Genomic DNA, 11,384 nt, shown 5'->3' on the forward strand with positions numbered 1-11,384 from the left:
CCTGAAAACTTGCCCCTAAACAAGCCCGAGGTGTTTAATAGCTATTGTATAGACTACTATTGGATGCAAATTTTGGGGTTGACTTTTCACGGATGACGCAGCACGCCCCAGGTCAGAGAGGTATGCCCAGTTCACATGAGTCAAGAGAAGAGGGGGAGAGGAAATTATGTCGTGTCACAGTCTTGAAAGCTTGGGAGAAAAATTGTTTTGGATGAGTGACAAAAGAAACATCTGAAGTTTCCAAAGACTAAGAAAAAATGAAATAAAGGCTTGTTTTCTGAGTCTACTGAGTACTCTGTTTCAGCTTGGAAGTTCTCGATATTATTTTAATCACACAAAAGTTTTAAACAATGTATTTTTTCTAGCTAAAACAAAAAAAAATTCCCTTTGGGAAAAAAAAAATTAAAAATGGCAATTTTGAATTATTCAACTTTTTATTAAATTGAGCAGAACATTTGGTGAAATTGGCATTCATTCACAGGATGCTGAGATACAGGTGGGGCTACACATTCTTTACTCCTTAATGCTTGTGAAAAAATGTGTTCAGTGCTACTTATGCCACACTGCTGCTGCACACTGACTGACGTGCTCTTCTCTGTTATTGTGCAGTGCGTGGTTGCAGCTCTTTCCTCTTTTCTCCTGCCCCTCAACACAGCTATTTTTAGGAACGGGCTTCCCAGAGCACCTCATCTTGGAAGACCTCCTTGGACACTGCTTGGAAGGAAGGAAGCAAGCACCGAAAGAAGCCGACTGCAAAATAACCCCAGCGGTTTCCTCATCCCACTTTGTCAAGACTTTTCTGAAAAGGGAAATGAAGATTTATCAGTTCCTGGCTTCACAAGTCCTTCAGAAACAGGAATGGTTCGCGAAGGGAAGTGGATACGCTGTGCGTGTTGGAGGTCAGCCTCTTTTCCCAGAGAAGGGAAACAGGCTTTGCGTCCAGGCACGCGGTGGCTGAAGGTGACGCTGGCCCGAAGTCCTGGCCATTTGTGATGCTGTCCACATCTCTTAAGCAGGAGCAGATCCAGAGATGATACAGTGATAAATCCTTAAGGCATTTCCATATGAAAAACAATCACCTCAGCAAGTGAATCAGGGTGCGAGTGGGACTTCTTTACGGTCGGATATCCCAGCATCTCGGTGCCAGGTGTTTCAGCTTGCTGCTGCTGTGGGTCAGGCCTGCAAGGATGGGAGCATGGACAGGTCTCGGGCAGGCAGGCGTATGGAGGATGTGGGATGTTCTGCTACAGCTCGGGAAATTTCATAGGCTGTGAGACAGGAGGTGGAGGTCAAGTCTATTTGGGGGCGAGTGGGTGGTGTGAATCTCCCTCTTCTGGAGGGTTTTCCCCAAACTCAGCTCGGCACAGCCCAGAGTAAGTAGTCTTCATGCAGCTTAAGGGAGGTTTTATTTATTTGTTTGCTTGTTTGCTGGGGCAAAGCTTCTCAGAGAGGCCGCGATGAGTAGTCAAATCGGCATTTTATATTGAACCCAGAAGCAACAGCCCTGACGCAGGCTGGAGTGGAAACCCATCCACTTAGAAAAACTGAAATAAGAGGGCGGTTTCACTCTGTGTACCACACAGGCCAGGCAGCTATCATTACTGACGTTCAGTCCTTCTCGGTTCAACATGTACTTAGAGCTCTGGCTTGGAAATCGCGTGTCCTTTCCCCATGCAGAGGGGAAGGAGGCAGCTCAGCTCTGCTAGCACAGCCCCTTGTTGAAAGCTGCTCGGTGCTTCTCGCCGTGGGCTGCCTGTTGCTCAACACCTGGGCAGTCCCAGGTGCAGACAAACAGGGTTGTGAAGTGCAGCAGCAGCACTCACAGAACTCTTCCCTACCTCTTTGTGAAACACCCTCCTCCGAGCTACTGAAATCCTGGGGTAATAATTAACTGAGTTAAGGCTTGCACTGTAATTGCAGCCATGTGCACTTTGCTGGGTGCGTTTGTGTTAAAAATGTTTGCATTTTAAGGCTCTTTCTGTTTGACGGTCTTGCAGCACTTTGCACGTATTCGCTCATTTAGCTTCACGTTACACTTTGCATTTTGCTTCTGGTTGGAGGGATGACAAGCTTCTCTTTAGGGTGTCTCTTGAAAGACATGCAGGAAATTAATCTCAGCTAGCTAAAACTGAGATTTTAAAAAGGATTTAAATTAAAAGAGGCCTGCACCTTCCAAGCAAGACACCCATCCAAAAGCAAACTAAGCTCAAAAAATGGGCAATTTAAATTAGTTTGCATAAACTCTCTAGAGCACCCAGGCATTGGCAAGGGCCAGGAAGAGGCAGGTTGAGGAGCAGCGCAGGAAGCCCTCTACATTTAAATGTTAGTAAGGGGGTTAAGCCATCCGAATCTGGATGCTGTCCTCCAACATCCAGCCCTGGAAGTGTTCCCCTTGCCTCTCCAGGCGTACCCACAAATCTTGCTGGCATCTGTGCCCCTGGGACTTCGACCTGGAGGACTGGGTCTGCTGCGGGCCTGGGGGACAGGAGGTGGGGTTGGTGTGAGGACCCAGTTGGCCCAGCCAGTTGGTGAAGCCTCCACCAAGCCGTGGCCAGTGGTGGGTAGGTCCGAGGCTGCATGGCCACTGCTGGGAAAGGTGACAGAGCCCATTGGAGCTGCTTGTGATGGCTCTAAAGCAGTCACATTGCGGAAAGGATTGAGCAGGGAAATCCCCAGCTTTATTCTGATCCAGGCTAGAAAGTCCTGTTTGGAAAACCGGACAAGGAGATGGCCTTGGGAAGAGCTGAGTGCCAGAGTGAGGGGGAGGAAAGGAAGCCGGATCTCCAGGGCGGGGGGTGTTTCTGTTTCAAGCCCTCTGGACTTTGGTTTTGTATACTGTGGCCTGATAAATGTGTCAGCGTTTAAACAGAGCCTTTTGGCTTTGATGTGTGGGCTTCAGAGAGCTGCCCCAAGGTGCCACAGCTGTGACTGGCTCCTGCTGGAGATGGGGAGAGCCCACACAGCCACTGCCCCAGAGATTGAACTGAAGCTGTGGGGCAAAGCCAGCAGCAGCTTTTAAAACAGATCAGAGGTGCTGGAGGCCTCGCTGCCTTTTGGTGCACGGAGTCCTGCTGGGGCAGGCAGGCGGCCGCGCCCACGGCCTGCATGTGGGCGAGTGGTTGCTGAACGCCGGGCCTCGGCCCTGTCTGTCCGATAGCGCTTCTGTGCTATGTCCCCTGTGTAAAACGCCAAAGTGTCAGCGGGGAGCCACTTCCTAATGCCAACGGGCTGAAGGAGGAGGAGAGCAAGAGTTACAGCCCCCGTGTAGGCCCCTTGTGCAGACAGCAGCCCAAGCCCATGGCCACCTCGCCCTGCTGAGGCGAGGCACCCTCACCTTTGCACATCCTGCAATGAACTAAGGAGAAGGGTCCCAAAGTACTCGGTGGTGAGAGAGAGTATGAGGAGGAAGAAGAAGGTGTGGGAGGAAATAGATAGTTCAGCTCTGTGTGTGCAATATAAGGAAGTATGGGAATATCCCTGAGGGATTATCGAATTGCTTTACAAGAATGGGTGAGGGGAAAGGCTGGAAACAAAAATGCAAGCTCATGCAGGGCAATGTCATAAATGTGGATGAGTGAATAAGCTCATGGGGAAGCTGGTGCAGGAGGAGAAGAGGAGGGACCTGAGGGAAATGCTCAGCCTGAAAGGGAGAAAAGAACAGAAAAAGGTGGATCCTGCTGCTGGGGAAGAGAGAACCAAGGTGCTGGGAAGGGAGGCTGATGGAAAGAACTGAGCCTGCTAATAACAGTAGATGTGACTACATTAGAAAAAAATATATACTGGGAGAATTTATAAGGAAACAGAGAAGTGTGCTGCTTTGTGCCCGTCCTTGCTCTGAGGGACAGCAGGGATGAGGGATCCTGTGGTGCGAAGCCAGCAGCAGCTCCAGGAAGTCAGTGTCAGTGGTGTGAAAGCGGCAGAAGCTGCACTGGCCTTCACGGAGAGACAGAGTTATGTTTTGATACCACAGGATAAACAGGAGGCAGAACATGCTGTGAGGATGGGTCTGTAGTCAGGGGCATTTCAAGAGAAGTTACCTGGTGGCCAAATGAAATGAAGAGATGTGCTTCCTCATGCCATTTATCGGTGGACTGAGACAGTCCCTCCCACAGGGTGCTGCCAATGTCTGAGGTGTGCAGTCACCTCAGAAGCAGTTAACAACGTCTGTGGAATAAAACCCCATCGAGAGCCATTTCTTATGAAGGAGGCCACCTTGACCTCGGTCAGTCATTAAACCACAAGTTGCTGAAGTTAGGAGAGTATGCTCAGTATTGCTAAAATGTGGCCATCCTTGTATGCTTTTCCGTAAGACCCTGATCTGTGGCAGCAAAGCTGTTCTGGAACTCTTTAAAGCTTGCTGAGCAACCCAGGACAGGTGCTGGAAGAGAATTTTGAACCCTGGGCCAACGTGGAGAAGCACTGGCAGGAGGGAGCAGACAAGCAAGAACAGGTTGAGTTGCTCTGCTAATAGCAGCCGTAGTGGCAGAATAAGAAAAAAAAGCGATGCTGGCAGAATGAATACCCAAGGAGCTTTTTCTCCCAGTCCTTCTAATGGGACATGTCTACCAGAATGCCAGGGAGCAAGCATAAAGGCAGAAGGTTATCACCAAAACCAGTCTCAGAAGATCTTTCTAAAGGCATAGGTCTGGAAAAGACAGAAACAGTGCAGATATGGATTGGTTAAGGACATGTGTCAGAACTTGCTTTTTTGGGGGTGGGTGTGTGAGTGACATATAGTGGACAGGCTTCACTTTTGTGTTACAGCGTGATCAAGTTGCATCAAGTGAAAAGGCAAAACGCTGCACTGAATAAATCCGTGCTAGCAATGTACACTGTGGAGTGGCCACAAACACACAACATGCCCAAACCTATTTTGTGAACAAACACAAATTCTCACATTAATCACTGTCCTACTTGCTTTAACTGTGGTTCCTGCATTTTTGGTACTTTGTTAATTTTGCATGACTGAGGAAGGCAAACAGTAGCATAACCAACATGCAGTACCTTGGCAATGATTTGTTTAGCTGCAAAACTTCCTTGTACAGTAAAGCATTTGCTTAATTTATTAAGTCATTACAGAATTCTTACAACATTATAACAGCACCTACCTAATATATTGTTTGCCTAAATGTTGCAATGGGCAGCAGGGAATGTACCACTGCCTCCAAAAGTACTCAGCCAGCCTGGTACTCCTGATAACTACACTTCCCTCCCTCCCTCCGGCTTTTCAGTAAAAAATATTTGTATTCAGATGGTATCTATTTAAATATTTGTATACCAGGTCCAGCCACGTACCTGAGCACTTCCAGAACACTGATATCTACAGGTGGTAAATGCCTCCAAAGGGCCCTGACAGCATTTCAAGCCCACGTTTTGTCAGTGGGAAACAAGAGGTGCAGCTACTTGAGGGAACCATTGTCTTTTTTATTTTCAGCCATTGCAACATGGTATTTAGTCAAGAAAGGCTCGAAGCCAACTGGGATTCTTTGCTGGTGAAATACCCTGCAGCAGGTAGGTAAACCCCCATCCCCTCCACCCCCAGCTCAGATTTAGTGGCTGCTAAATCTGCACGAGTGCAGGGTGAGGCTCAAAGCCCAAGAAGGTTTGGCAGATTTTTACCCAGCCCCAATCCTGGAAAACATTGCAGGCTTGAAATTTGGGCATGGCCCTTTCTGCAAGAAGGAAGTTTCAGTGTGTACACCTGGCCAATTCTAATGAAATGAGAGTGGAAGGGAAATACAAATGACTCAGGATAGCAATTTCTGTGTAGTCACTTCCACAAGGGCCTTTGGCTCCCATGCAAATTAGGAAGTGCCCAGCCAGATGCAGTGCTCTTCCTCATACCAAACAGCCCTTCGTGCAGGTTGTGTGTCAGAAACCCCCACAAAGAGGGAGATGGGAAAGGGGATGGGCGTCCTGTGCAACCTGGAGCCCTTGCCGCCTCTTGAGGGTGGCCGGCTGCCAGCAGCACAGGAGTCCCCTGGCCAGCGGAGCTGGCAGAGCTCGGTCCTGCGTCAGCAGCTCTGCCGCACCCCATCCCAATCTCGGGGTCGCGGTGTGGGAGGAGTGTGGCACACAAAGCTGGGAATGGCCCCATTTCTCTCAACCAAATCTCTATGTGATTGCTTAATGGTCTAGTGTCTGCGGCTAAAATCAGCCCTGCTCTGCAACAGGCTGCTGAAGGGCGATCAGACGCAGATGGGAATTTGAACTACATGATTCTGTGTTAGTTCCTGGAGAAAACGCGGAGGAAAAACTGGAAGGCGTTAAGGCCCCTGGCTGCACTGCTGCAGACTGTGCGGGGATGGCTGCAGCTCCTGCAGTGGGGAGGAGGGGGAGGCCTCTGCCTGAATTTCAGCGGGGGGAAGCAGCAGCACTCCTTCCCGGGCATGCGCTCCCTCTTCCTGTGGAAATCCCCGCTGGAAAGTCTGAAGGTGTCCGAGTTCAAACCGGAGCTGGGCTGTGATAAATGAGAGGGAGGGCAGGCACGGGGCTGCTCTGCAAACCTCCCTCAGCAAGTCAATACAAGAGCAGCCAAGTTTCAAGCCACGTTCTGCATCCCTCCTGTGCCCGCAGCCACCGGAGACGGAACAAAAGGTGCCACCAGGGCGGGCGGTTATCACCAGAGATGGTCTTGAAGTCTCCGCCTGGCCTGGGCGGTCTGGCACTTGTGTGACAGAGGGGGAATCCCAGCCCCCTACCCGCCTGCGACAACGGGCACAGGAAACTACACCTACGTGTGCTGCTAAAATTAGCTGCAGAAGGGCTGAGAGCTGAAAGCTGCTTAGATGTCTTACTCCTACTGCAGTAAACCCCCTAAAACCCCTGAGCCTCTGACCTTGAAGGTCTACTATATTTCAAGTACTTCTGAGAAAGCTAACCGTGTGGGGCCCACGCAGCTCAGGACAATGAAAGGGACAACAAATTGCTTCACAGGCCAGGTACAGTAATCTGACTTTTTTAATAAATACATATCTCACATGTACCAAAATAATTATAAACAGAAATGTACAGTATTTACATTCTATACAATTGCTAAAAAGTGTAGCAATTATGACACACACGGTGTGAAACGCACTGTTTCCAATGCCCACAGTTAACATCATTGCTACCTTTCTCGTAACAGCTAGGAGGCCACATCTCCTCTCTAACTCCTCTGCCTGCTGCCCAGCACCCCGAGAGCACCTGGGGTCAGTCAGCGAGGCAAGGGAGTGCCATCAGCCTTACACCAGCCCAACAAACAGCCTCCAGCACATGGGGCATTTGTATGAGCCCATCCTGCCTCGAGGGGACAACATCCCTCATGGTACTCCGCGTCACAAGGTAGCTCTCGAATGCATTTCTGTCAGCAGCACGCTGGATGTGTAGTAGTCTGTTATCTTCAGCTGGCTGAGACGACGAGATACACAGCTCTTTATCAGGTGGTGTGCGTAATCACAGATCTCTAACGATGTTACACTCCTGTTACTTAAATACAGGTCAGAACATGGAACCAACTGCTCTTGTTACCATTTCGTGCTCCTGGCTGGGCACTGTAGTATTTCAGTACAGTCTTCTCCTCTGCATTTAGACTTCCTTTTTAAATGAAGAAAGTCAGTCCTTTTTCTATACATATGTACACAGTCACTTTTCACAGAAACCTCTGCTTTAAAATGCCAGCTGTCGTCCTCCAATACAGCAGTCGTCGTACATAAGCTGGAAGAAAAACACAGAATGCTGTTAATGCAAAACTCCTACTGGGAGTATCCTATCTACTCTGGGAAAACAGCCAAATGCTGTGTGCCCTGACTTCAGTGGTGCCTATAATTTCTACACTGAAATGGTTACGTTTGCTCTTCCACAGCACTAATAATGTCAGAAAAACAAATGCTGGGGAGGCAAAAACCACCAATTAACTTAAATTTTATCTCACAAGGTTCTGTAGGTGTCAGGAACAGAACGACGCTCAGAGGAGCGCATCGTGTGAAGTTAACCTCCATTCCCCAGTGTATTGTTTGTATTTTATTCTTAAGCTTATTCTATTTATATCCCTGCCCCAACTTGCCACCTTTCTGACAGTTGGCAGTGTAACCTTGCTTTAGCAGCTATTTATCCCCACAAGTTATATAGGTAAGAGGTCATCAGAGCGGCACCAGCCAAACCACAAAGGGCAGGATCTGACCCATCTCTCGTAAAGGTGCAAATGGCCACTTACTTCATCCTCTGTGAACTCAGGCTCCGATTCACTGCTCTCCTCGTCCTCGCTTTCGGGCAACATCTGCAGATCAGCTGTGGTCAGCTGCTTCAGCTGTTCCTGTATGCTGGAGTTGTCTCTTCCCCACGTGAGCTGATAAGGGGAGTAGCCCTGGTAGGTCACTTTGTTCACGTCTGCCCCGTGCTTCACCAGAAGTGACACCAGCTCTGAATTCTGCAGGTCCACGGCCAAGTGCAGCGCCGTTCTGCCATTGCATGGCTCCTGTTTGGAAATAACACAAGGTATTGCACGTTAGGAGAGCTGGGCTTGCTGCCGTCAGACCTGTTGAATCTTGTGACTACACAGCCCTGTTCAGTTAAATTCATGGTATAAGTTACATACCTGAGCATTTACATCTGCTCCCAAGGACAGCAGGTACTCGACAACAGCCAGATATCCTTGAATAGAAGCCAAATGGAGACACGTATGTCCTGTAAGACACAAATGAAGGTAAAATTTGAGTAAGTCTAACGTAACGCCCTATAATTCAGTTAATAATTCAGTCAAGATGATAGGATAGGATGATATTTAAGTTTGCAATTCATCCAGAACAAAGGGGTATTTTCCAGAAGAGCTTTCCAACTTCCATCAAGTATGGATAATAGGGTTGGATTTGGAAAGATTTCTTAAGAGGCTTTATTCCAGTGTTTAACTGTGGCTTATTGTAACAACAACAACAACAAAAAAGAGGAACGTGCAAAAATATAAAATATAACTGTAATGAGTACTGCAAAAGCACTCATTAAAAATGCAAAATTCAAAGCCATGAGAGCCAATGATCAACAGTGAGGAGGCCTACGAGATGCAGCCCGTGACATTTTAAGGAAGTCAGACACTGCATTGTTCTGGGGCCTCCTCAGCATTAAAATGGAAACAACGCTGCTTCTCCAGCTCTGCAGAGGTCAGCAGCCCCGTCTGCAGCGCCGTGTACTGAGGTGTGCGTATGGCAGCATGTGCGTACCGTTGTAGTTGGTTGCCTGCAGGACGGCGAGGAGGTGGTGGGGCTGGCAGTACTGCGTGAGGACGCTGACGCTTCTGAGGGAGCCCTGCTGGCAGGCGATATGGAGCGGGGTGTTTCCTCGGAAGTCCCTGATGTCCAGGTCACATCCAGCTTTCAGGAGGTGCTCAGCGATTTCGGGCTGATCAGTGATCACTGCCAGGTGAAGGGGAGTCTGCAGGCAAAAGAGAAAAGAGAAACCTGTAAGTTACACAGCGGACGTGGCAGCAGTGCCTGAACACACAAACCCTGCAGTCGCTTGGGGATTTCTGCCCAGCTGAAAACACACCCCACAAAGTCAGTTCGTTACGCTTCCTGACATAGTGCAGAGCTGCTCGTTAGTCTGGAAGCAATGAACTCGGGGCTCTCCAGATACCAGACATGCAATCCGTAAGAAGGGTATCATTAACATCCCAGCGAGGAGGGGTGCAACCCATTGCATCATATTTGAAAAATGGGGGCGGTAAGTAAGAGGCCGCTGCCGGGGAGGCAAAGTGTTGCACCAACACCGGTCGGAGTCATTCGGGTGCTTTCCTGAACGGAGGCTTTGATTTAATATCCACTGAATTAAAAAAGCGATTTTTCCTTGGGAATTCCCCACAGGGCTTTTGTGGGGGCGGTGGGGGTTGATCCGGGCCCCGGGGTGCCGAGGTGAAAGTACCTGGCTGAGGTTGTTCTGGAAATTCAGGAAGGCACGGTCCCCGCTGGTCTGCCGGATCACCTCCAGGCTGAGGGCTTTTTCTTCGTGGATAATCGCCAAGTGGAGAAAACTGCATCCAAAAAAAAAAAAAAAAAAGAGAGAACAAAAGAAAAATTAGCCGAGCTACGCGAAAGCCCCAGTCCCCCCGGCGGGAACACGGGTGACGAGGTGCCCGGGCCACGGCCTCAGTCATGTGCGGGTTTCGAAAGCCGGGGCTTTCGGCGGCCGGGGCTTTCCGACGGCAGCGGGAGCCGCCTCTCCCTGGCGCCGCTCCAGGGACTTTCCGCGCTCCGCTCCCCGCCCGGCGCCTCCCCGACGGCGGCCCCGGCCCCGTTCCCGTCCCGGCCCCGGCCTCCCCGCGGCCCCGGCCCCGACTTACGTGTCCCCGTCCTCGGTGAGCTGCTGCGCCCAGCCGTGCGGGCGGGCGGGCGGCTCGCGGGGCTGCAGGCGGATGTCCTCCAGCTCCCGCACCAGCTGCCGGTACTCCTCCTCCTTCATGGAGTCCAGCCCGCTGTCGTGGCGGTCGTCGGGCGGCAGCAGCCCGGCCGCCCGCTCCTTGCGGGGCGGCTCGCAGCCCTCCGCGGCGGGCGGCTCGGCGGCGAGGCGGGCGCTGATCATGGCGGCGGGGCTCTGAGGGCGGCGGGGCGCCGCGGCTCCGAGGGCGGCTGGCGGGGCCGGGAGCGGGGCCGGGAGCGGGGCGCGGAGCGGGGCTGGCGCTGCCGACCGGGCGGGCATCCGCGAGTGAGCGGCGGCGGCGGCGGCGCGCCGCATATACACGGCGGCGGAGGGGATTTCTGCGGGGGAGGAGCCGCCGCCGCGGGAATTTCCAGCCTCTCAAGGCCTCGCCGGGCGAGTCCGGTCCTGCTCGGCGCCAGGGGCGGCGACGGGGTGGGGAGGGAGGGAGGGAGGGAAGGGGGCCGGCCCGGCTCGGCGCGGCGCGGCCCGGCAGGGCGGAATTCCCTGCGCCCTCCCTGCCCGGCCCTGCCCTGCCCGCGGCGGGGAAGTACTCGGAGCCCCGCGGGGGGACGCCGCCGCCCGGCCGCCCCGGGGGCTTCCCCGCGGGGCCCGCTGCCCGCTGCAGGCAGCCCCCCGGCTCCTCGGCCCTCCCCCGGAGGCCAAACGGGGCTTTGGGGGACGCAGGAGGGGAGCTTGGGCTGCGGCGTGGGGCCGCTTCTGCACCCCGTGTCCCAAAGCCTGGATCGGGTCACCGTGATGCTAATTATTTACTTACTGGGGGGTGCCAGGCTTTGGAGAGACTCAGATGCTGCGCACGGCTGGTGTTACACATTGCGGAGCCTGCAGGTGTGCGGGTACCACACAGCACCTGAGGGACCTCACACCTCTGCGGTGGAATTGCTCACGGGATTAGGAGCAGGCGGGAGGATCCCTGCTCCACTCTGTACGTCCAGGCCGTGTCAAAGGCTAAACAGAACCCCTCAGACCGTACACACAGG

The 11,384-nt window shown here is 52.1% G+C and overlaps 1 protein-coding gene across 1 annotated transcript; it reads right to left on the reverse strand.

The window, feature by feature from the left end:
- Positions 1–6,942: 6,942 nt before the first annotated feature.
- NFKBIA (NFKB inhibitor alpha) lies at positions 6,943–10,748 on the reverse strand. Its single transcript, XM_048059840.2, has 6 exons — positions 10,310–10,748; positions 9,892–10,000; positions 9,195–9,405; positions 8,576–8,664; positions 8,195–8,455; positions 6,943–7,695 (listed from the first exon to the last, which is right to left on the reverse strand). Exons 1-6 carry the CDS (start codon positions 10,699–10,701, stop codon positions 7,648–7,650), a joined length of 1,110 nt encoding a protein of 369 aa, XP_047915797.2. The 5' UTR covers positions 10,702–10,748; the 3' UTR covers positions 6,943–7,647.
- Positions 10,749–11,384: the final 636 nt, after the last annotated feature.

This window comes from Anser cygnoides, chromosome 5 (genome assembly GCF_040182565.1).
Source record: "Anser cygnoides isolate HZ-2024a breed goose chromosome 5, Taihu_goose_T2T_genome, whole genome shotgun sequence".
NCBI lineage: Eukaryota > Metazoa > Chordata > Aves > Anseriformes > Anatidae > Anser > Anser cygnoides.